The 21,072-nt window shown below is 40.7% G+C and overlaps 1 protein-coding gene across 1 annotated transcript in view; it reads left to right on the forward strand.

The window, feature by feature from the left end:
• The first annotated feature begins 20,393 nt into the window (after positions 1 to 20,393).
• Positions 20,394 to 21,072, forward strand: part of ATP10B (ATPase phospholipid transporting 10B (putative)) — a 45,787-nt gene continuing 45,108 nt past the window's right edge. Inside the window, exon 1 of the mRNA XM_058815590.1 lies at positions 20,394 to 20,668. Coding sequence (XP_058671573.1) covers positions 20,394 to 20,668 — 275 coding nt within the window. The remainder of the gene's footprint in view (positions 20,669 to 21,072) is intronic.

Consider the following 21,072-nt stretch of genomic DNA (forward strand, 5'->3'; position numbering starts at 1 on the left):
TTTAAGATTTCAATTTTTCCACTGAAGAATAAAATCGCTATTTCTCTGAACAGGCCAAGAGACCTGCTACAGTGAAACACTCTTGGCCGCTGGCTCTGGCAGCTGCCGGAGCTGTGGGCTCAGTGGGTGCAGGCCGGCAGTGGTGGCAGCTGGGCCTGGGGAGCACAGAGGGGTAGGAAAAGGGCCAAGATGACCCTCCAAGAGAGCCCCTGATCCCTCCAAGAACCCCAAAGCACAAATGGCTCCCCTGTGTCACAGTTGGCTGCTTTTATGTGCTAAGGTTCCTCCCACTGTGGATAGGACAGTCTGGTCAGAGAGAAAGCCAGATGAGCTTTCCCATGAATTGGTCTGGGAGGTTTTAGGGAGGCAGAGAGAAAGAATGGTAAACAAATGGTAAATAATCTGCTGGTGGTTTTTTGAATAAGTTATTTTTCTCATAAGATGTTTACCAAGGGGTGTCTTCTTAATTAGCCAATCATGTGAGATGTGTTGATTAAATGACCAGTCCACCTGAGCAGGTTATAATGACCAGGTCCACCTGAGCAGGATATAAAAGAAGGATTCCAATAAACTAGGGCCTCTAGCCTCTTAGCCTTCTGATCTATGGTCTGTGTCATTTATTACCCATTCCTGACTCAAGGTGACACCCCACACCTTGATTTCCTGTGCAATCTTCATGCACCTCCAGGCAAGTGAGGGGTCACTGACACTCTGGCCCTGGAGGCTTTCCCTGGCCTGGCCAAGGAGAAACCTGCAGGGGACAGGGCTGCCAGCACATGTACAGCCCCTGTGAGAATAGAACATGTGCTGAGGCATAAATAAAAATCAGATTGGTCCCTCTCACCTGGCATTTTTCCTCAGTGCCATTTTCCTTCTGTATCTGTAAAGCAGTGGTTGTTTTTCGAGTTATTTCAATCAGAAAGTGTGAGTAAAGTCATGTTATACTGGATAACATGAGAAAAGATAGGGTTTTTTCCCCAGGAGGATGAACGGAATCCATGTATGATATAAATCCACTGAGACACAAATCTTTGTATCAGAAAACCAAATGGGTGTCACTGTTGTCATCTCCCTTTATACACCATGTGCAATGGAATTCCTGCTGAATGGGCCATTACTGAGCCTTGTGTTAACACATTCCAGAGCAAGGGGGGGAGTTCTGTGCATCACAGCAGCAGGGATGAATGCACTGGCAGGTGCCCAGGGAAATGAAATGGCAGCAGCTCCTGAGATTATCCTGCTTGCAAGCTCACTTTCATTGCTCAGAAGCACCTCCTTCCTCTGCTCTCCTACCTCTGGAGAGCTTGGGAACTGGGTGGGCTGTTAGGGAGCACAGGTTTCATGGAGAAAGCAGGGAAAAGTCAGGAAAGCTGCTGCAGCCATTCTGTGTCTTACATTCTCTTATATCTTCAGTTTTTGTTCTCTTTATAGAAAACAGCAGGGGGATATTTTGAGGGATCCCTAAGAGTTTACTACCACCTGTGACTTAGAAACCCTGCTGAAAATTCAACCTCTTTAACTTTCTTCTAATCGTGCTTTGGCTGCTGTGATGTGAATGATGGTGAATAGTAAGGTAGGACAGATTTCTTCAGAAAAATCTTCCTTGGGAAAGTGGCAGATTGTCAGGAACTCAAAACTCCATCCTGGGCTCTGTTGCAAATCTGCCACAGAGTTTCCCAGCAACAGCCACACATTGCCAAGAACATTTGAAAATAAGGCTTCAGTAATAGTTTCCTGATCTCCTGAATTGTCTGGCAGTAAGCTCTGCTGAAAGCACCACCTGTGCACAGCCAGGGACGGCCCTGCAGGTGCCCTGTGAGCTCCCAGGCAGCTCTGGGCCTGACCTGTGACATCTGGAGCTCATCCCAGCTCTCCCTGATAGCTGTGCCCAGTGCTGCTGCCACTGTGACAGACTCTCCTGTTCCTGGGTGTTCAAACACAGCTCCTGCCCAGCCACCCTCGCAGAGTGACCCAAGCAAGCTTGAGCTTCTGGGGCTCTGCATGGCAAATGTGAACAGGCTTTGGGAGTTCTCTCCTGCAGTGCTGCCACTAGCAATTTTTTGTTCTAATGTGTTGCTTGGCTGCAAGTCTTTCTTTGCATTTGTAAGCTCACATAAAAAACTAAATTGACTTCTCTGGTAGTGCTGGCTGCTGAAAGAATATATTGCTTTACAACTAGGAGTCTGAAAATTAAAATGTTCTCTAAGGCTTTGCTTCCTTGCCACTTAGCCTGTTCAAATATCTGTGCCATCCTTTAAATTAAATCTACTCATAAATGGCAACTGGAATAATTGATGCAGAAAATCACAGAGACAGAATTCTGTATTTATTTTTGTTTTTCAGTGGCATGGCCATTGCTAGTTTTAGTGGACTTGATAGCAGTTCTTCCAAGTGAACTCTGTAACATAACCACATAATGGCTTCTTGCTCTCATTAGCCCAACTTTGCCATCCCAGTTGTTGAACATGGGCTCTCTGAAAGAATTAGTTCATTTCTGTCACTGATCTGGTGGGCAGTGAGGAGGCAAAGCCCAGAACACACCGAGATGGCCATGTCTGGTTTCTGCTTGACTAACTGGGGCTGGTCAAGGAGCAGGGGAAAAGATTTCTGCCAGGAAATGATGAGAGTTGTACTGCTGTAGTTTGAATAATTTATCCAATATGCCTGAGTGTAGCTGTGGCTCTTGTTTGCTGACAGTCAAATAACAGCCTATAAGCCCTGAACTATTTATTTGGCACTTACTGGGGTGTGGGGAGTTAGCTTCCCCTCTAATCCTTATCCTCACTACCAGTCCTGCAGGAACAGCTCAGCCACTCTGATGCAGCTTGGAAACAGAGGGTTGGTCTGGCTGGATCCCTCACAGCTTCCTCTCATCAGGCTGGGGTCACCAATCCTTCCTGCAGTGCCCCAGAAATAGAAGATAGAAGTTGTAGTAAAAGATGGATCCGCCTCAAAGCCATCACACAGAGTTTTCATATATCTGCCAAGGTTTTAATGAAAAATTCATAGTTTTGATTTTGCTGACCACTGTTCTTTGGTCATATCCTGATCTGAATATATGATTGCTGATTTAGTTGTGTCCTTTAACTGAGCTTCCAATTAACTCACATTTAAAAATTTAGCAGTCAATTTCAAAAAGGCTGGGTTTAGTTAAATGAAAATGTTGTCAAAGGAACTGTATTAAAGGCATTCCAGCTAAATTCTGAATGAAAACAGGTGTCATGTTTTCCTGAATATTAACTTTGATTAAATCCTTGACTCTAACAAAACTTCTCTGAATCATTCTACTATAGCTTAACTACTTTGTGCTGGAAATAATGTAGGTGTCCCACTTCTGATGCAGTAGCTAATTAGGTTAACAGCCCTAAACATGTATTAGACTGTAATTAAAAATTAGGCCATACTACCCACAACAAACTAGAGACATATCTGGGCTGCAGAAAAGTTTGCACGTCTCTGGAGCATGAGTGGATTTTACAATGCAGAGGGAAGAAAGAGTACATTAGTCCTTCCCCTATGCTTTTTCTACTATCTAGTACAATTTCAAGTGGCTCTTAAAAAAAAAAAAAAGTTACTTGGATAAAAAGGCTGCAGCTTTCAGGTCATGCCCACCTCTTCTAAAACACTTGGGTTTTATATTGTGTCTGACTGGCTCACTTGTGTGGAACAAGGAGGGCAGTCTGAAACTGGGGAGATTTCTAAATATGTTCGGCAGTTTAAACCCCATAGTGATACAGAAATAGTGGATGGTGCTATTTTTCCAAGATTTTCTGGATTTTTAGAAATTGTTGTTTATCCTTTTTTTGGATATTTGTATCTCCTAGGGGTAGATACTGAATTTAAAGCATTGAGCTTGTACACTTATTTCCCTAGACAGTTTACCTAATTACAAGAGACAGGTTCCTTGTGTTATCTCAGATTCTCTCAAATCATCCTTTGCAAGCCTCTCACCTTTCCTTTTACCTGAAGGAAGATTAGTGTAAGAATATGGGTATTTTGGCAGTATTTCCCTGGAACTACTGCCATCACACAGCAGAATTGGTGAGACCCTTATGAGACCTCTCATCTGTGTGTCTCTGAATTTCTTTAAGAAGTATCTGTGGAGCCTCTGTCCTTGGAGAAATGCAGAACTTGAGCAGGCAAGGCCCAGAACAACCTGATCTGCCTCTGAAGTTTGTCCTGCTCTTGTGTGGGACATTGCATCTCCAGGGGTCCTGGCTGGTGTAAATTATTCTGTGCCACTAAATTCAACAGCTCAGGGCATAACCTTGCAAGAGTTTCCTTTCAAGCTCTCAGTTCAGAACAGGTTCATCCCCTGAAGCAGGAAATGAAGCAGAATACATAAATCTTATATGTTTATAAATGATACAACTATAATTCTAATTTGGATAGCAAGAAGCATGCTCCCAGTGTATCATGTATTTTCCCTTATGAATTTCTGGGGTTTACTGCTGTTCTTCAAGCTCTAACCATTCCTTGAAATACAAAGTGCTCAGAAACCAGCAAAAAACACTTATGCTCTGTCTAGTAAGTGAGAAGGAAAAACAGTTCAGGATCTGGGGAGGGTTTTACTTGCTCTAAGTCTATTCTGTTGCTCTCTGAAATGGTGCTTGAATATGCTGGATGAAATGAACATGCTGGATGCAGCAGTGGGTGATGTGGATGGGCTCTGAGGGCAGCTTTCCAGCCCATGTGGCTGACGTGGATAATGTGCCTGTCTCTTCCAATGAGCAGCACAGTGTGGAGAATCCAGTAGCAGCAGGAAAACAGACTGAGAGCATGTGCCAAGAGGATTGTAAGATGGCCTGTTAAGTGCTGAGAACATCGTTCGGAGTGTGCCTCGTTGACAAGATCTGATTCAGCTGGCGCTTGTTTCCAGCTCCAGCAGCATGTCTGGAAACAGAAAGCTGCTGTGAGTCAAAGCAGGGATTTGGGCAGATAGGGGCAGGGAGCAGAGAGCACCCATCTGCTGGAGCTGTCAGCACTGTGTGAGGCTCCGCAGGGCTGTCCACACACAGGAGCTGTTGGGTGGGAGCTTTGAGGCAAAGCCAGATGGCTGCAGTTGCTTGCAAGAAGGTTGATCTGCCAAATAACTTTTTACATCTGTAATGTGTGAAAAGGGATCAGCCCTTGACTTCAAAGTAACAGAGTGTTTGTCATGCTGCCTGATGCTTTTCTGGCTTTTTTGCTGGCTTTTTGCTTCCCAGACAGCAGAGTTTGCTATAGCCATCCTGCACACAGATCACGAGGTACCCAGTGCTTAATCTGGGAGCTGCCTAGCTAGCAGTCCTGCCACTGCAAGTGGTGGGGATGTGGTGCTATTTAGATTGGCAGCAAACAAGAGTTCAGAGTTATGTGTATCTGGCTGAGCTCCAAATGGATAATTACATTCTGCCTGCCTAAAATTCCCCCATACAGCTTTTTGAAATCCATGGCTCAAAGTGGTTTTTTATAATGTTGCTATCTGCTCTTAATCAGTAACTACCTTCACTCTACAGGCAACTCCATTTCAGTGACAAGTGAGGTGACCTTGTATGCATTGTAGTGTCCCCATCATCAATTGCAAATCCACGGTAAAAAATTGAACTTTTTCCTGCATGCCTCATCCCAGCTGCTGTCTCCCCAATGATATGTTTCTTGTACTATGTACTTGTAAAGTAGTTGCCTCTAGTTTACCTAAAAATTAAGTTTTCAAAGTTCTTCTATCACACTTTCTGCTGTTTTTGCAATTCGTCTTTTTTACTTTCTCTTGGTTTTTATCATTTTTTTACCACATGCAAAACATCACTGTCCTAAATTCCTTTGTCTTTAAAGTGACCTGAAATTCAGTGATGAGAGAGATTATTCCAGATGTGGACAACCCCTACAGAAGTTTCCATGCATCTAAAATCTGCATCTAAATAATGTTGAGTTGTACCATTCAATCAGATATTATGAAGTAGTACAGAAGTAGGTGGATCAATATCAGCACCATCTCTATTGTAGGAGATGTCATCCATGGGGCTGGTCCATCCACAGGGTCCAGGAATTCCATTTTCCTGTTTCCAGGGCCATCTGAAAGCTGATCTTGGAGTGTTTACCACACAAAGCTCAGAAGTGGGTAGTGCCAGGTGTGGGTATTGAAGGCTGAAATTATACAGGTTCTTCTATATTTAACTGGAATTAAGCAGATACTTGAGTATCCCTTCATCTGGTTTGTGCTTTTTTAGGCTTGCCACCATTCAGTAAACACATCATTTTAGCTCTGTTCCTCACGTAAGGTATGTGCTTGGGAGTGATTAAAGTGTTACATTGTGCAGGGTAGACTTCACATAATTCTTGTGGAAATTGTGTTTTGATGCCATTTCCATCCCGTCTCTTGCAGCCTCCTCTAAAAAGCAAAAATAAAATGCAGACTTGTTTTAGGAGACTAACGTTCCTCACTAGGAACATACATGGACAAAACATGTGCAGCACATTGGAGAGTTGCAAATTTGTTCTCAGACTTCACAAGGAACCTCCCACTTAGTGTTGTAAAAAAATGAATCTGTGATGTTCTTGCTAATAACACTGTGTTCCATGTTTCAGTAACCTGTTTATTCTCTGACGCTTTGAAAAAAAAACAAGAAAACAAACAAATACTTGAGCAGTGCAAGTTCTAAAGCCTGGTTTGGGGCAGGAGTATCAGCCACTGCAGAATATCACAGCTACACTTGTATTGTGGCTCCTCTTTCAGGGAAAATTGCTGGTGCTTAAACTCCCACACTGTTTACTTGTTTCTGAGAGGGTATTTCTGCCACAGGCAGTCCTGTGAAGCAAATTACATGATTTAATATTTTTCAGGAGTTGTAATAACGAGGCACGTAGGACTGTCCAACATGGAGCATCTTCCATTTCAACCAGTAGGTGAAGCTGAGGAGATTTGTTGGAAAGAAATACTGCCTTCCTGCCATTAATAAAACTAAAGGGTTTGGGTAGTGCTGCACAGTTATTTCTCCCTGTGAATTTATGAGGGCATTTGGGGAGAGCTGTTTTTCTTGCCCATGCTCCCTCTCCCTTGCAGTGAGTGATGGCTGTGCCGCGCTGGCTGCGAGGCGAGCAGAGAGCAAACAGTTCATAAATGGAACTGCCTTCAGGAGAGCTCTAACGGAGGCAGCAGCCAGGCTGGGCATTATAAAACAAGTGCATGGCTGCTTAAAGAGATGTCTGTGCTCTGTTTGTACCTCGCTGATACAGACTGAGTGGAAATATTTTCAGTAGAGAAATGTCTCTGAGTCTTGGGCTCATCTCCAGTGTGCCCTGTCAGTCACCTGCTGCCCTGTGCCTGTTCTGGTGATTTCTGCTGTTCTGCACAGTGGAAAAAAACCCTGAATCTGTGCTGGGAACAACTCATAAACTTGTAAAATCACATATCTAGCTCTAATTATTCCTTGCACACCGTATAAAAGGAAAGATTGCTACTATTTTTAGTTTGTTTCTTAACACCGTATAGCTCAGAGAGGACATTTGTCTAGTTTCTATAGTTCAAGAAGGGCACCTTCTAAGTTCATTAACAAAAAAAAAGGAAGATTTAATAAATTTATGTTCAAATTTAGTAGAAAAGTGTCCCTTTTTCCACTAAAATTTGTAGATATTTTTCCTCTAAGGGCAACAAGATAAATATATTGTTTTCACTAAAACACTCATTTCTAATAAATGGCACTGACCTACTTTAGTGCTGTTACACGTGTAATTGGGGTAAAATAGTGTGCTAATCTTTCTGTAAATATGGGAGTGTCCTGCAAAGCTAAAACATAACATAGGGGAAAAAATAGGAAATAGAACCCTGAATCCACATTGTCTGCCTGCTCTTTGCCTTTAAATACTGTGCTGTTAAAATTATAGCTATGAATTTGTCAACCTCAGAGACTTGTAAAATACTCAGCTGTTGTGGGATAACCCAACATATTCTTCACAGTTCTACCTTTTTACAAGCAATAGTTTGATGTGAAATCCTCTTGGGATGAGTGTAAAACTGGGACACTTGTTTCTGAATTTTTGTCCTTGCCTGTGACAATAACAGTCATATTTCTGTTTGCAAAGTGGGTGGTTCATTTACATCACCAACTCTTTACAATGATTGCCTGGTTAATGATTGCAAAACAGACAGAGGGCTTTAAAACAATTGGTAAATTCTTTTTTATCCTCATCTTATAGTGATTAGAGCCAGAATCATTTGATGTGGCACCATTTAATATTTGACACCTCTGCCTGTTTTCTCATGCTGTCACAAGTCACCAGTTCACTTGTGTCCTGGGTTGTGCAACCTCCCTGTCTTGCCTCTGCACTGAAAACCTCTCTAAAAGGCATTTCTTTTTGTAACCTTAACATCTGTGTTGCTGTTCTTTGGGTGCCCACCTATTTGCAGCACACTGTGTGACAGACCTTGAGGAGAACTGCCTCATGTAGTACCACTAATCGCAAGAGCTATCATCACCTTTTGGAAATGTCAGCAAAAGGTGGAACTTGCTACACAATAGTCTTGAAATTTGTTTTGTTCCGTTGAAATTTCTGTAGGAAATCACCCTGCTGTGTCTATAGAAACCTGTGTTTTATGTGATTAAGGAAAATTTGTTTTAGGAGAGCTCTCTGCTTTATTTCTTACTGTTGTCAAATCAAGAATTCTATCAAGGGCATACTTAATATAGGAACAATTTGACAAAAGTACTTGCAAGTGTGGCAATGGTAAAGTATTAATGAGTGTTAACAGGAAATCAGACTATGCAATCTCATGTCTCAGCTATAAAAGCAGGAACATTGAGAGTCCATTTTTAAAAACAGCTCACTTTTCTCTTAGCAGTGAGAGCACAGCTCCTTGGTAACAATTATCCCTGGTGAACAAGGTTCCTAAAGTGTATGCATTGCCTTTTTTGCCAGTGTTCCATGAAAAAGTTGCTGAAATGTTACAGATGTGCCAGACTGTTGCGTAATGGCAAGGGTGACCAATGTGACCTGGGGGTTTTGTCCAAGGGGACCTTACTTCTGAAAATAATTTCTTTTGTAGAATTCACATGGTACAGTAACAAACCATATCTTGAGGCACTGCAGTGCACTGATGAATGAAAAGATGGTGCACTGGGTACAGAAATAGATGATTTTGCCAAGAGACTTTGTCTTCTAATGCGAAGAAAAACAATAAAACCATTGTGAACCTTCCAGTTTAGACTGGTACAATGGTAACTACAGATTGCTGTGGTTATCTTATAACCATCACCCACTGAAGCAGTGATCACAGTTATTGTTCTTGGAAGGACTTGCAAATGTCACACCTCTTATTGCAGGTAATGGAACTGCCAGCACCCCCTGGTATTTATAACTGCACTCTGTGCTCATGTAATGAGAAAGGACACAGAGATCAACACCTACAACACTCAAGTTAGAGAAAATAATTAAGTAATAGAAGAGAAGAAAGAACACAATTTGTTGAAATTTGTGAAGTTGTTGAATCCGTCTCTGAATTTAGAGGAAAAGAGGTTCCACTGCTTGTAGCAGGTCAGCTGGGCTTACATAAGATAACAAATGAGTAAAATTCCAAGAAGTTATACTGACAGCTTTCCAAGTTCATAGCACTCCCTACTCAAAGCAAAGCTGTAAAAAATTATGGTTTCCACCATCCACTTCTGGGTTGTAGCTAAACCCAGCTCACTTAATAGCTGGAGAAGGTGACTGAGTCGAGTGCCACGTGTAACAGCAGGCTGTAATCAGCTTCAGTGTGAAGATACAAATTGCAATCCAGTGCTTTTAAAAGCAAGAAAACTCTGTTTGAAATCACTGTGGTAATGCACAAGTAGACTGCTCTGGCAAAACCACATCCTTTGGCAGCGGCACAGAAGCTCTTTCACACACTCTGGGACCAGTTGTAACACTTCAGAATTTGTGAGGAAGACTTGGCTGGAAGTCTCTCTTGTGTCAGCAGTATAAGCAAGAGGAGGATGATAACAACTTTTTTCCTTTGACTCAAGAACAAACTCATGACCTAATGTGATTTCAGTAAAATTACTGTATGTAAAAAGTCAGCCTGGAAGTGAAGTCACTTATACATCAGACTCAAAGAGCATTTACCTTACTAATGATTTTGGTTGTGTTTGACTTTGATTGTCATCTGGTTTTGATTATAATTAAATGAATTGAGTACTTTGAATAACCAGTCTTTTAGTTTGTAACAGAAATTAGCCACCCTCAAACTTTAAAGGCAAACAAAAAATATTTGCTGTTTTTTTTCAAACAAACCCTGGCTACAAATCATCAGAGTGACTGTGTGCTTCATGTTCTGCTCTTTAAATGCATACTAATTAAAACCTGAAATTTTTGCCAGTGTTTATGATAGTATAAATTCTACATATGTGCTATATGATAGTATATATTCTGCAACCAAAAAATATCTTGCAGAACAGAAGAACAAAACAGGTTTTCATGAGTTAGAATTTAAAGTCTTAAAATTTAGAATTAAGAGAATAATATCAGAAAAGATGTTTGGATTGGTTTGTTTGGGTTTTTGTCATTTAGTGCAAATCTTCAGAATGTTTTCTCAGTCTGATACTTATCATTCTGCTTTAAGAACATATTTCAGCCCTTGAGCAATCTTAAGCAAAATTCTAATTTCTTCATTTCCATTGTTTGAGTAGTAATTAACAACAAATATAATGATCATATTGTCTCAGATGTTGCAAGCAGATGTAAGTGAAGATCAGGTTTGGAATTAGATGTATTGAATTCATTTTGGGTTCAGACTTAACAGTTGCTGTTCTGGTATCACTTGGATTCCATCAACTGTTTGCTCATTATTTTGCATTCACATAATGACTGCACAAGTCATTTATTGCAAAGCAACAAAAAAGTAAGCCTAGGGAACCTTCAGAAGGACAGAGGTATGTATTTGCTTTTTACCTTAAGGTTTCATGTGAGCAGAAAGAAAAATCTGCCAATGTTTGCTCTTCATTTCCTTATCAGAGATTTTGTGATAAACTTTACTTGAAATATAGGGTTTGAACATAGATTGGGAGGGGAAGTTTGAATTTCCCAGAGATTCTGGCAAGGCAGTATCTGTACCCAGCTCTGTTGGGATAACTCTGTTAGGCCCCAGGTAGTTATGGCATGGAGCATTTGCTTCCTTCAGCCCATTTTTCTTGGCCTTGCCTAATTTTATAAAATAACTACACTGCTGAATAACAAAGAGGTGCTTCATCAGGTCTGACCCACTTCTGCTTCTTAATTCTGGTATTTACATATCATCACTGTGTTCTCTAAATGCAGCCTGCATGAATCAAATAAAATAATTTTTCTGAATTTTTTCTAGATCTCAAATTTTTAATGTGCTTTTGGGTCTCTGCCTATGCCTTTAATGCCTTTTGGGTTTCACTGCAGTACATCTGAAATTCTGCTAAGATGTAGTTTCTGACATGAAAGGGTTAATTTCTCTTGCTTCAGTTATGTATTTTTCTATGGGGATGAGATGTGACGTTTGCCAAAATTACTTAATAATCCCTGTTTCCTTGCAAAAGGACTGCCTTGAGTCACCTTGCAGTACAAACATAAGCTCTTTTTGTCTCCATGGAACATTGCCTGTAGGCCACTTCTCCCAGATTTCTTGCTTTAGAAAGAGCCAGAATAGCTGGACTAGTTTTAGGCACCTGCAGTAATTTGCAGTGTGAGTGCATCAGTGTTTGCCTCCCACCCCTGTGCTCTCCCAGTCCCCCATCAGAGCTGGCTGCCTGTCAAGTGACTCATTTTCTCTGGAATAAGGTGACATTTCCTAAGGTTAATGTTGCAACTCTGCGACCTGACTGATGGAGGAGCAAGAAAGATCGGAGATATGGATAGGATAAACTGGTTTTTGTAGGAAAACCAGCCTTGACTGGGCATACTGTAAATTTTGGCCTTTTCGATTTTATTAATAGGGGTTTGGGGAGAAACACCCTGCCAACAAGTGAATTTTTATAATATGCTCTTTTGTGGTCTTAAAAAATAGTTTCTGTCATATTATCCTTTTTTATCTATCTAGTTTATTTAAATGCAAAAATGTGTATCCTAGTTAACCTAGCCTTGGAGAGCATGGTGGTATAGAAGGAGAGGTAGGATTGAAAGGAATTTTACTAATGTTATTAAAAGGGAATGAATGCTTCCAAGGAGTGTTTCACAAGTACATACTATTATGCATTTTGTTCTCAGAATCCTATACAGAAATTTGTGGTAGTGTTGAAGGCCAAGGAAACCTGTGAACAAGAAGGGGAGATCAGTTTCCTGTGTCCAGGTTCACCTGTGTCCATCCTGCAGCGCTGACACGGCTCTCTCAGGTCTCCAGGTGTTCTCCATGTGTGCACAACTGCCCAGCAGGGCTTTTCTGGACTGACATGATCTTCATGCCATTTCATATTTCAAAATGCCTGAAAATAATTGTTCCAGAGAGAACCAGAGCAAGTTTATGCTGGGTGCACATTGTCACACCTGTGCCACCAGCCCAGGTGTCACTGGACATTCCTCCAACAATGCTCAGTGATTGGGTCCTGATTAAGCTTTCCCTTGGTCTTTGATTGACTGTGCCCTGGTGAATTGGCAGTCTTTTTAGCCTTTCTGGTTTTTCTTTCCATTTCATATAAATAAGTAACCATTTCTCTTTGAGGCACTTTAATATTCAGATTTGGAGAACTGAAATTAGAGTCAGCACATTCTGACAAAAACATAGATGCATAAAAGGTTTTTACATATAAAGGATCTTCTGGTCAGTTTCCAGTTTATTTTCATTTTTTTCTGCTTCCTTTTGGAATTTTTCAGCATTGCTGAGTTCCCACATGAACATCTGCAACATAATTTTCAGCCTAAGTGCTTTATAATCATACACACTATAAATATTAGATTGTCTTTTAGAGGCCACTTCACTTTGATTTTGAATATTAAGTGGAACAAACAAAAAAAAATTATTATTCAGACAATTGCTCTAATTTTGGTGTCCTCGTTTCTGGGCTAAAATGCAACTAAATTCTGCTGTTGCTGGAGTTTGAAATACATGGTCTTCTAATTAAGTAGTGTGCAGGATCACTCAGCTGGAGGCAGAGGCATACATTGGATAACAGGTACTGGTTTCCTTTCTAATAGCAAACTCAAAGGACTTCTAAATGGGCAGATGAGACCACAGGGAACATTTCCCAGTCCCAGAAAATGCTGCTCATGTGATTTATTTAGAAAAACAAGAGACAGCTGTGCAACAAGCCCCACCCAGACATGGATATTGGGCAGGAAGCTTTTATTTGCAGTTTACTGAGTTTATTTGCAGTAGGTTTACTGAAGAAACCTTTTCTGATTAAATGGGCTTCCAGTGCACTGGGTCTAAAGTTGCCTCACTTTGCCCTACCAAAATCTTGCCTTGCCTCCCCAGTCTGTCTGTGCTTCCTTTCCCCAGGATCTGGGTGGAGATGGTGGAGATGGTGGAGATGGTGGAGATGGCTTCTCACAGTGCTGCTGATGGCCAGGATTGTGTCCCCCAGAGGTGACTCTGCTCCAGCTGAGTTGCTGGAGTTGAGTTAATGCTCAATTGATTGGGAGGGCTCTTTGCAGTCTGTCACTCCTCTACTCCTAGGCCCAAAATTCCTTAATACTTTTAAAATCCTAAAATCCTACTTTTCTCAGCCATGGAGAAATGGCAAGAATTGTAGAACACCGAGGGTGCTGTTTGCTGCTGTTTTCTTTGATTAGTGGTATCTGAAGTGTTTGTATAAATAAGGCAGGTTCCCCCATGCAGAACACTATCAAGATATTTCCTATGTTACCTGTAGATCAAGAAGGCCTCAAATAACACAAGTCCCCTCTTTATTCCATTATTCCAAAATTCTTATTTGTTTTCTAACTGAAAGCAGCAGCAGCTTTTCTTCCTGTTGCCCCATGAGGATGATGCAGTATCCATCCAAAAGAGAACTGGTGAGCTGCAAATTTATGTCCTGTGAGCTGAATGAGTGAGAGGCACTATAGCACACCCATCTTTTCATTTCTTGATCTGGGTTGGTTTTTTTTTTTCTGATAACCAGGTTATGGAAAGAATGGAGATGAAGTTTTCTAGAGCTCAGGAAGGAGTTAGGTCTTGAATATTTTTACTTTTTCTCTAGGAATTACCCTTTCTTCTATAAGCAAAGAAAGAATTGTATGTTTGCCTGTATTTAGAACTTCATCTGGAGGCTGTTTCTAAAGGTCAGTGGGGTAGGCTGTAATACAGTTTTGTTTAGGCCAATGTGTGTTCATGTGGCATAGAAAATTTTTTAATATTGTTTAAAGTGAACCATAAGAGATTCTGTATCATGTCTCTTATCTTTCTTAGATAAGATAGTAAAGGCCTGTTTTCAGAAAACATTTGGATTTAGAGCAGTACCTTCATGTTTATCCTCAAAACAATATCCATGCCAAGATGTGTAGTTCTATTTCTTAAAATGGCCTCCCCTCTCAGCCTCACTTCTGCACTGGCCTGAGCCTGCAGTCTTCTCTCTGCAACTATGTTTACTTATTTGAAAATATACATGCACATAAAATATTTTTAGGAATCCACTGCCAAAGCCTGGCAGGAAGAAAAGCCAGAGGAAAAGTCATGACAAGCACAGCCCTGGCTGCTGTTTCCACCTGATGTCTCCAAGTAACACCCTGCCATTTTGGGCTTTGTAAGGGCTCTGTGCAAGTGTCATTTTCCAGTGTCTCCTCAGCTGAAAATGTGAGCTGGCCAAATGCAATCCCTGCCTTGAAAGGTGGCAGAAGCTGCCTCTGCCTACACTTGTGAAAAGTACAGTGGGCCCAAATGCAATAATAGCCCACTGTAGTTCTTGGGCGTGCTGGCAGCAGTGATATTCCTTGCAGCAAGCCAGATAATTTTAGTCTAACTCTCTATTTAAATGAGCACATCATGTGGGAGACCTGAGCAAGCTCCTTATTCACAGAATGAAGTTAACACAGCATCCAGCATTACTGTTTGCAAGCTGGAAACTTCCCTCTTGAATAATATTTGATAATCATCCTTGTCTGCATGACTTGTATGTCAGCATATGCTGAGAGCACTTCTATTTTGAAACCAGCCTTAATAACAGCTGCAGCCCTGCAGAAGGGAGAGCTGCCTGAACATGCCTTGCACTGCTCAGCTACAGCAAAGTTCTGCATCCAGCACTGAAATCTGGGCTCAGCAAAGAGCCTTTTAATTAACCTATTATTGCAAGGGTTTGAGGTTTATTCCCCAAGGAAAGAGCATCTAAGACATGGAAAATGTGTCAGTCTAATACAGCAACAGAGCAGTGAAGCTCTGTGGTCTGACATCTTAGATTTATGAAAAGCTCTTTTCTATTTATCCCCCACAAACACAACCTTGGACTGAAAAGCATTATATAATTGTTAATCCATAATACATTTCTCTTGTCAGTTGAATGACAACAGTCTGCACTAAGATTTTTGAATGAAGTCGTTTTTTGGAGCTCTTTTTTCATTCGAGCAATTTTCTTTAATTCTGCAAGTATTATAGCTCTACTATAAAATGCTACAGGATAATTTTAGGCTGTGGTCTGTATCCTGCTAATCAATACATCTGCATTCTTCATTCTTCCCAATCTCCTTTCCTTTTCCCATTAGTCTTAACTACATGATTCTGTTTCTGAACTGTGACCAAGGAAGAATTTCTGTACAGTATCACCAAAAATGAAAGAGCTTTCCAGCAGATAATTGCAAAGCAGATAAAGAAGCTTGTGGCTGAAATTTCTATAATACTCAGTTCACTTGGTAATGTTGATCTCCCTGGTCAAGCCTTCCCCAGAATGGCTCTTTTGAATGGATGCTGCACCATCCATATGCTGCAACAAGAACAGTTGCTTGCTGTTTTCAATTAGGAAATAAAATTAAAATGTTGGAATTATGGAATAAAGCCTTAGAGGGGACCTGTGTTATTTGAGACTTTCTTGATTCCCAGGTAATGTAGAAGTGAAAATATCAGGTCAAAACGTGGAATCATTTACTTATTTATAATTCTTGATAATGCACACTTCTGAAAGCAAATGCTACCACCGCACTTTCTCACAGATTTTCAAACATAAGCTCCACCATGTCTAAAATTTTGCCCTGAAGTTCTAAAAACTAGCTTTTTAAAACAAGATGCAGATCTTGTCCTTCTTTGATGTCTCTATTTTGTATCTCTACCTTCTGAATTTGTTTTTACATATCCCTGTGAGCAGGGTTGTTTTTCATTTAATGTAGATCCCTTTAATAAACAGCACTATGCATGATTGTGTAAAACTTGTTTTGCATATGCAGGAGAGGCAGGACTCCTTTCTGCAGCCTTTTAAGTCTGGGATGCAGAGATCTGCAGCTGAGCCTGTTATTTGGAAGAAATGAGGCAACCTCAAAAGAGAGAAAATTGTTTTCTTATTGCTGACTTTCTGGTGAGCTTTTTCCTGTAGTTAACAATACCTTTTTTCTACACAAGAGTCTTCAAAAGAGAGATAGCATTTGAAAAAATGCTTGTAAATTATATGTCACAACCTGTCCTTCCTTGCTAATAGCATCAGCATAGCTCTCTAATGCAGTGTGTTCCTGTCATATTAGAGGGAAGTTTTCTGTAGTATTGGATGAGATGAAGCAATCACAGGGAGAATGCTCATTACATGGGCTAGCTATGAAAAATTGAGAAGAACTTTTTCAGTGTCCACACAAGGGTGCAAAAGGAAACCACCATCAGTGCTCTGTTGCAGCATCCCTTTTCCAATAAAGGGAAGTATTTCCTGAATACTTTTTGCTGGCTTCCAATTGCAGTACTCACAACTAGAAGATAAATCATTTAGGGATAAAAATGCCAAATTGTGTCTGCTGCATGCCAGGGTGTATAGTGCTATCTTCCCTCTGGTTTCTTGCTAAGTTCTTAAAAAGAAAGTTCACAAATTGCATAAAAATGCCTAGTTTCCCATTATCATATGACATATATAAAATAATTTTAAAATAAACAACAGCCTGCCTGAGAAGGCTTGAGACAGGTAAGTATAAGGTAATTCATCTGGGACATGCAGATCTGTCTCTACGTGTCAGAATCCACACTTGGAAACAACTTGCCACAAAGGTGATTCCCTTTGTCTCTGCCAACCCAGTGTGCCTCTCAGCCCTTCCAACAAAAGGAATAAATAATTATCCTGTTCCTCTCTTTTTTCCAAATGTGTTCATGTGCCCTGGATACATTATGTGATAAATACAGGCACGGGCTCTCTGTGAAAATTTATCGCAGTGCAGGCTAAATCACAGTGACTTCACAGACGTGTAGGACAGAAATGTAGCACAATCCTACCAATGATGAAAGTTTCATTCATTGATTAAATACAGGAAGAAGAAAATAAAAGAGGCTTTCAAAACATGAATGGGGGCCTTGGTTTTTATAAGGTAGAATTAACAGCTGCTTATTGCAGTGAATACATTACTGATGTGATATGCAAAATCCCCCCTAGGAGACAGGCTTGTCAATAGCTTTTCACAAACAGGAACTTTTTCAGAGCACCATTAGGCAAAAAGTGTCCCTTCCAGAAATAGCACAGGCACTCTTTTAGTTAATAGAAGATGGATATTTTAATCTACATGCAAGTGACAAAGAAAAATTGTTTCCTCACATTGTTCCTCTGAACTGGCTGATGACACAAGTTACCAAATGGCACTCCAGAATCTACAGAAAGAGTGTGCCAGTGCTCCTTTTGTTGCAAAGAAATTCTCTTTTCTCAATAGCTGCCTGATGACATTGTGAATGTTACCATTTTAATTCTTAATGGCTGTCAAAGGGGAGCTCAGGCAAGGCTGCAATAGCTCTAAATGTGCCAGCACTGGAAAAAGCACCTGCTGTAATCACTATGCTGAAGTGGAATAGGTGGCAAATCCCAAACAAGATGGTGTTGGAAAAGTCTGCATCACCTTGATGTTTCTCTTTCAGGATATAGATTGTGGTGCTGAAGCTTCACTAACCAGATGAAAGCAAGCCAGTGACTTTTATAAAATATGTTGAAAAAATCCACACTTCATGGGTTCTTTCAATGCTATCTCTGTGAAAATATAAAGCCAACAAGTGTGTAAAATATTCTAGAATTGCAGAAAATATATTTTAGAATGTTTTTTCATAAATAGATGGGACAGACACGTTAAATGTATTGCCAAAGGAGAGCAATATATTTTGTAGGTTTCCTGCCATACAGAAGATGGCATAACACAACAAACTTCCAGCAAGCTGGAATGTTCTTGTGAGTTGTCTGAATTATAGAAAATTGTCATTTTACAGAAGGATGTATATTTGAGTTCTTTCTTCTTTCCTGTTAGGTGATTTGCTACACTAATGGCGCATTTAGTATCCTTTATGTTTTTAGTGATCTGAAATTAAAAGTTTTGTTTGTTTCTGCTGCTTTTTCACTCTCAGCACTGAAGCTCACAGTTCAGGAAAGCCATTATCTTGCTGCTTTGATTATACATGCAGTTGTGTAATTCCCCCCACAGAGCACTTCCTTAGTTCTGTGTGGTTTATGAGGAATCTCTACATTTCCTGCAACACATTCAGTTTCCTGATGGCAGCAATTGGCCTCTCTTCATGGATATGGCACTGTTTGGCCACTGCATTTCAAAGACAATTGGGAGGAGGGCTGAATTCCAAACTGAATAAAACTAAGTCATTTCATTAATTCATTTGTACAGTAAGAAATTTGTTAAGATGGAGTGCAGAGAGACCCTCTCTTGAATGTCAAGCAGGCTTGTCTAATTGTGATTTGTGAAGCTTTAGAAAAAGTTTCCCAGGGGAAGTTGTGGAAGACATGGTTCTATTATGTGTAAAGCTGCCTTAATTAATCTTGTCTGCTTTTATTTTTAGCAATATGCCTGAAATTATTGCTTTTTTCATTTATAAAGTCTAAGGAATTTCAATCTACCTTGGTGTATCTCAGATACAGAATGAGGTGCTCTGATAGGTTGTGACTCTGTCACCTGCAACTTAGATGAAGATATATATATATATATATATATATATATATATATGTATAATGTGGTTAAAGATGTATGTCACTTTTCCATCCACTGTTCAGACCTTAATTTAAAGTGAAATCAACTGGGGAGTTAATTGCTCAGAACAAGAGCAAGGTGGCAGAATTTTCCAGGTGTGCATCCTTTAACCTAGAAAATATAAGCTGCATCATTTCCCAGCAGTGTTTCCACTGAGTACTCACTGTGTGGCTTTGGTAACCACCAACAATGGAATTTTTGCCTTTTCATTATAAAATCCTTCAGCACCACAGTTTAAAGGTTACACTGTGAGACCATGGGTGTAAGTTAGTATATGTTGAACATAACTTTGATTTCAGTCAAATACTTGTTAATTTGCCCACTGGCAGAATCGTTTTCTCTTCTTCCAAGACTCAAACATACACATATTTTTGAATACGATTAAGGATTTGGTATTTTTCTAAAGAAAGTCACATACTCTGTATTTCCACCAGCCTAACTTAGGTGGATTCAGTTCACATGTTTTGTTCAGTGGAACCTTGAAGCTGCACAAGGCCAGTACCTTTTATTTTTGGTTTGCTTTTGCACATTTAGTGCCTTGTCATGGTATGGCAGTTTCCAGCTCTCAAACTCACACTGTTTGAGTGAGATTTTGCTGTGTTCAGATTGAGCATTACAACAGCTACTCTTGTGTGGCTGGAGCCCAAGCATCACACCTGCAGCTGTGAATGTGTGAGCAAACCAGGAGACAAATTTTCAGTGATAATAGGATTAACATTGGGAGATTTAATTCCTTTATCTCTCCAACCCATAAAACATCCATTGTTTTAGTGCTGGCTGGGATTTTCCTTTCAAATCAGATTTCTTTGAAGACTTTGGAAAACTGTTACCTGTGTGTGAATGTGATTAAGCTGATGCTGCAGCTCTTTATTATCTGAGCTATTAAGATTCAAAACCTGAACCAGTCCTGCTATAAGTAAGAATGAACAGGAAAAGTATTGTAAGAAAGTCAGACATTTTAAGAAAAATGCCTGAAAAGATTTAGTGGCACTTAACATTTTAAAAATAGGATACAGGATTCATGATGGAAAAGTCGATGTTCACCACTGTTAAATTGGTTTTATCTCTGTCAATTTGCTGTTCTAAGGCACAGAAAATAGATTTTAGATATTTTTTTCGTCCCCAGAGATAGAAATAGATTTTCTCTTATTGAAGATTTTGTTTTGTCTTTTATTCTCTGCATTCTCTACAGAAATTCTGAGATCGAAGAACATGCACTGCGCTGAGCAGGAGAATTGTCTTTGTGTTAAACCTCAACTTGCAAAACATGAAGGGAATTTTCTACCAGAGTGGAATTGGCTGTCAGCATTGCCATGCATTTGTCTTTCAGGCTGCCCTCCCTGCTGAGGATGGCTCTGTCTGTGGACTCGGCTCGGCACCGCTGGCAGCCACGGGGAGCTCGCGATCCCTGCCCGGCTCTGTCAGAATCAACACCTCTGCTGCTTTCTGCCACAGCCAAACCAAAGCTCTGCCTAAACACGCAGAGGACTGTGCTGCCTGACACTGGGAGACAGCGCAATGACTGGAAACAAGCTCCTACAGTTTATTCTAGAAACAGGATACAGAGCACAAAGTACACATGGGTCACTTTTTTGCCCCGAAATCTTCTGAGACAGTTCCACAGGTAAAAAAATACATTCAATGTAAGCACACAGAGTTTGTGGTGATTGGAGTGGGGCTGGCCCAGCCCCTGCCCATGGGCACAGCTGTGAGCAGCACTGACAGCAATGAGCCCTGGAGTGCCCAGGGGCACTGAGCAAAGGGAGCAGAGGGCACACAGGGGCAGGGCAGGAACAGGAGGGGGTAAAAGGCTGGCCTGAGGAACAAGGAGGGCAGGTCCTTGCAGCCTTCTGGTGTGGTGTGATGGTGCTCTGTATGGGTTGAAGCTTTCTAAAATTGTATAATGATGCTTTGTGTATCGTGGCCGTCTCAACTGCAATAATTCAATGATTCTTGAGATTCAAGAACTCTCTCTGAAACTGTGATATTTGACTGTGATGGAGAAGGGCTGCTTTTGTAATTGCAACT

This window comes from Ammospiza caudacuta, chromosome 16 (genome assembly GCF_027887145.1).
Source record: "Ammospiza caudacuta isolate bAmmCau1 chromosome 16, bAmmCau1.pri, whole genome shotgun sequence".
In the NCBI taxonomy this organism is placed as follows: Eukaryota; Metazoa; Chordata; class Aves; order Passeriformes; family Passerellidae; genus Ammospiza; species Ammospiza caudacuta.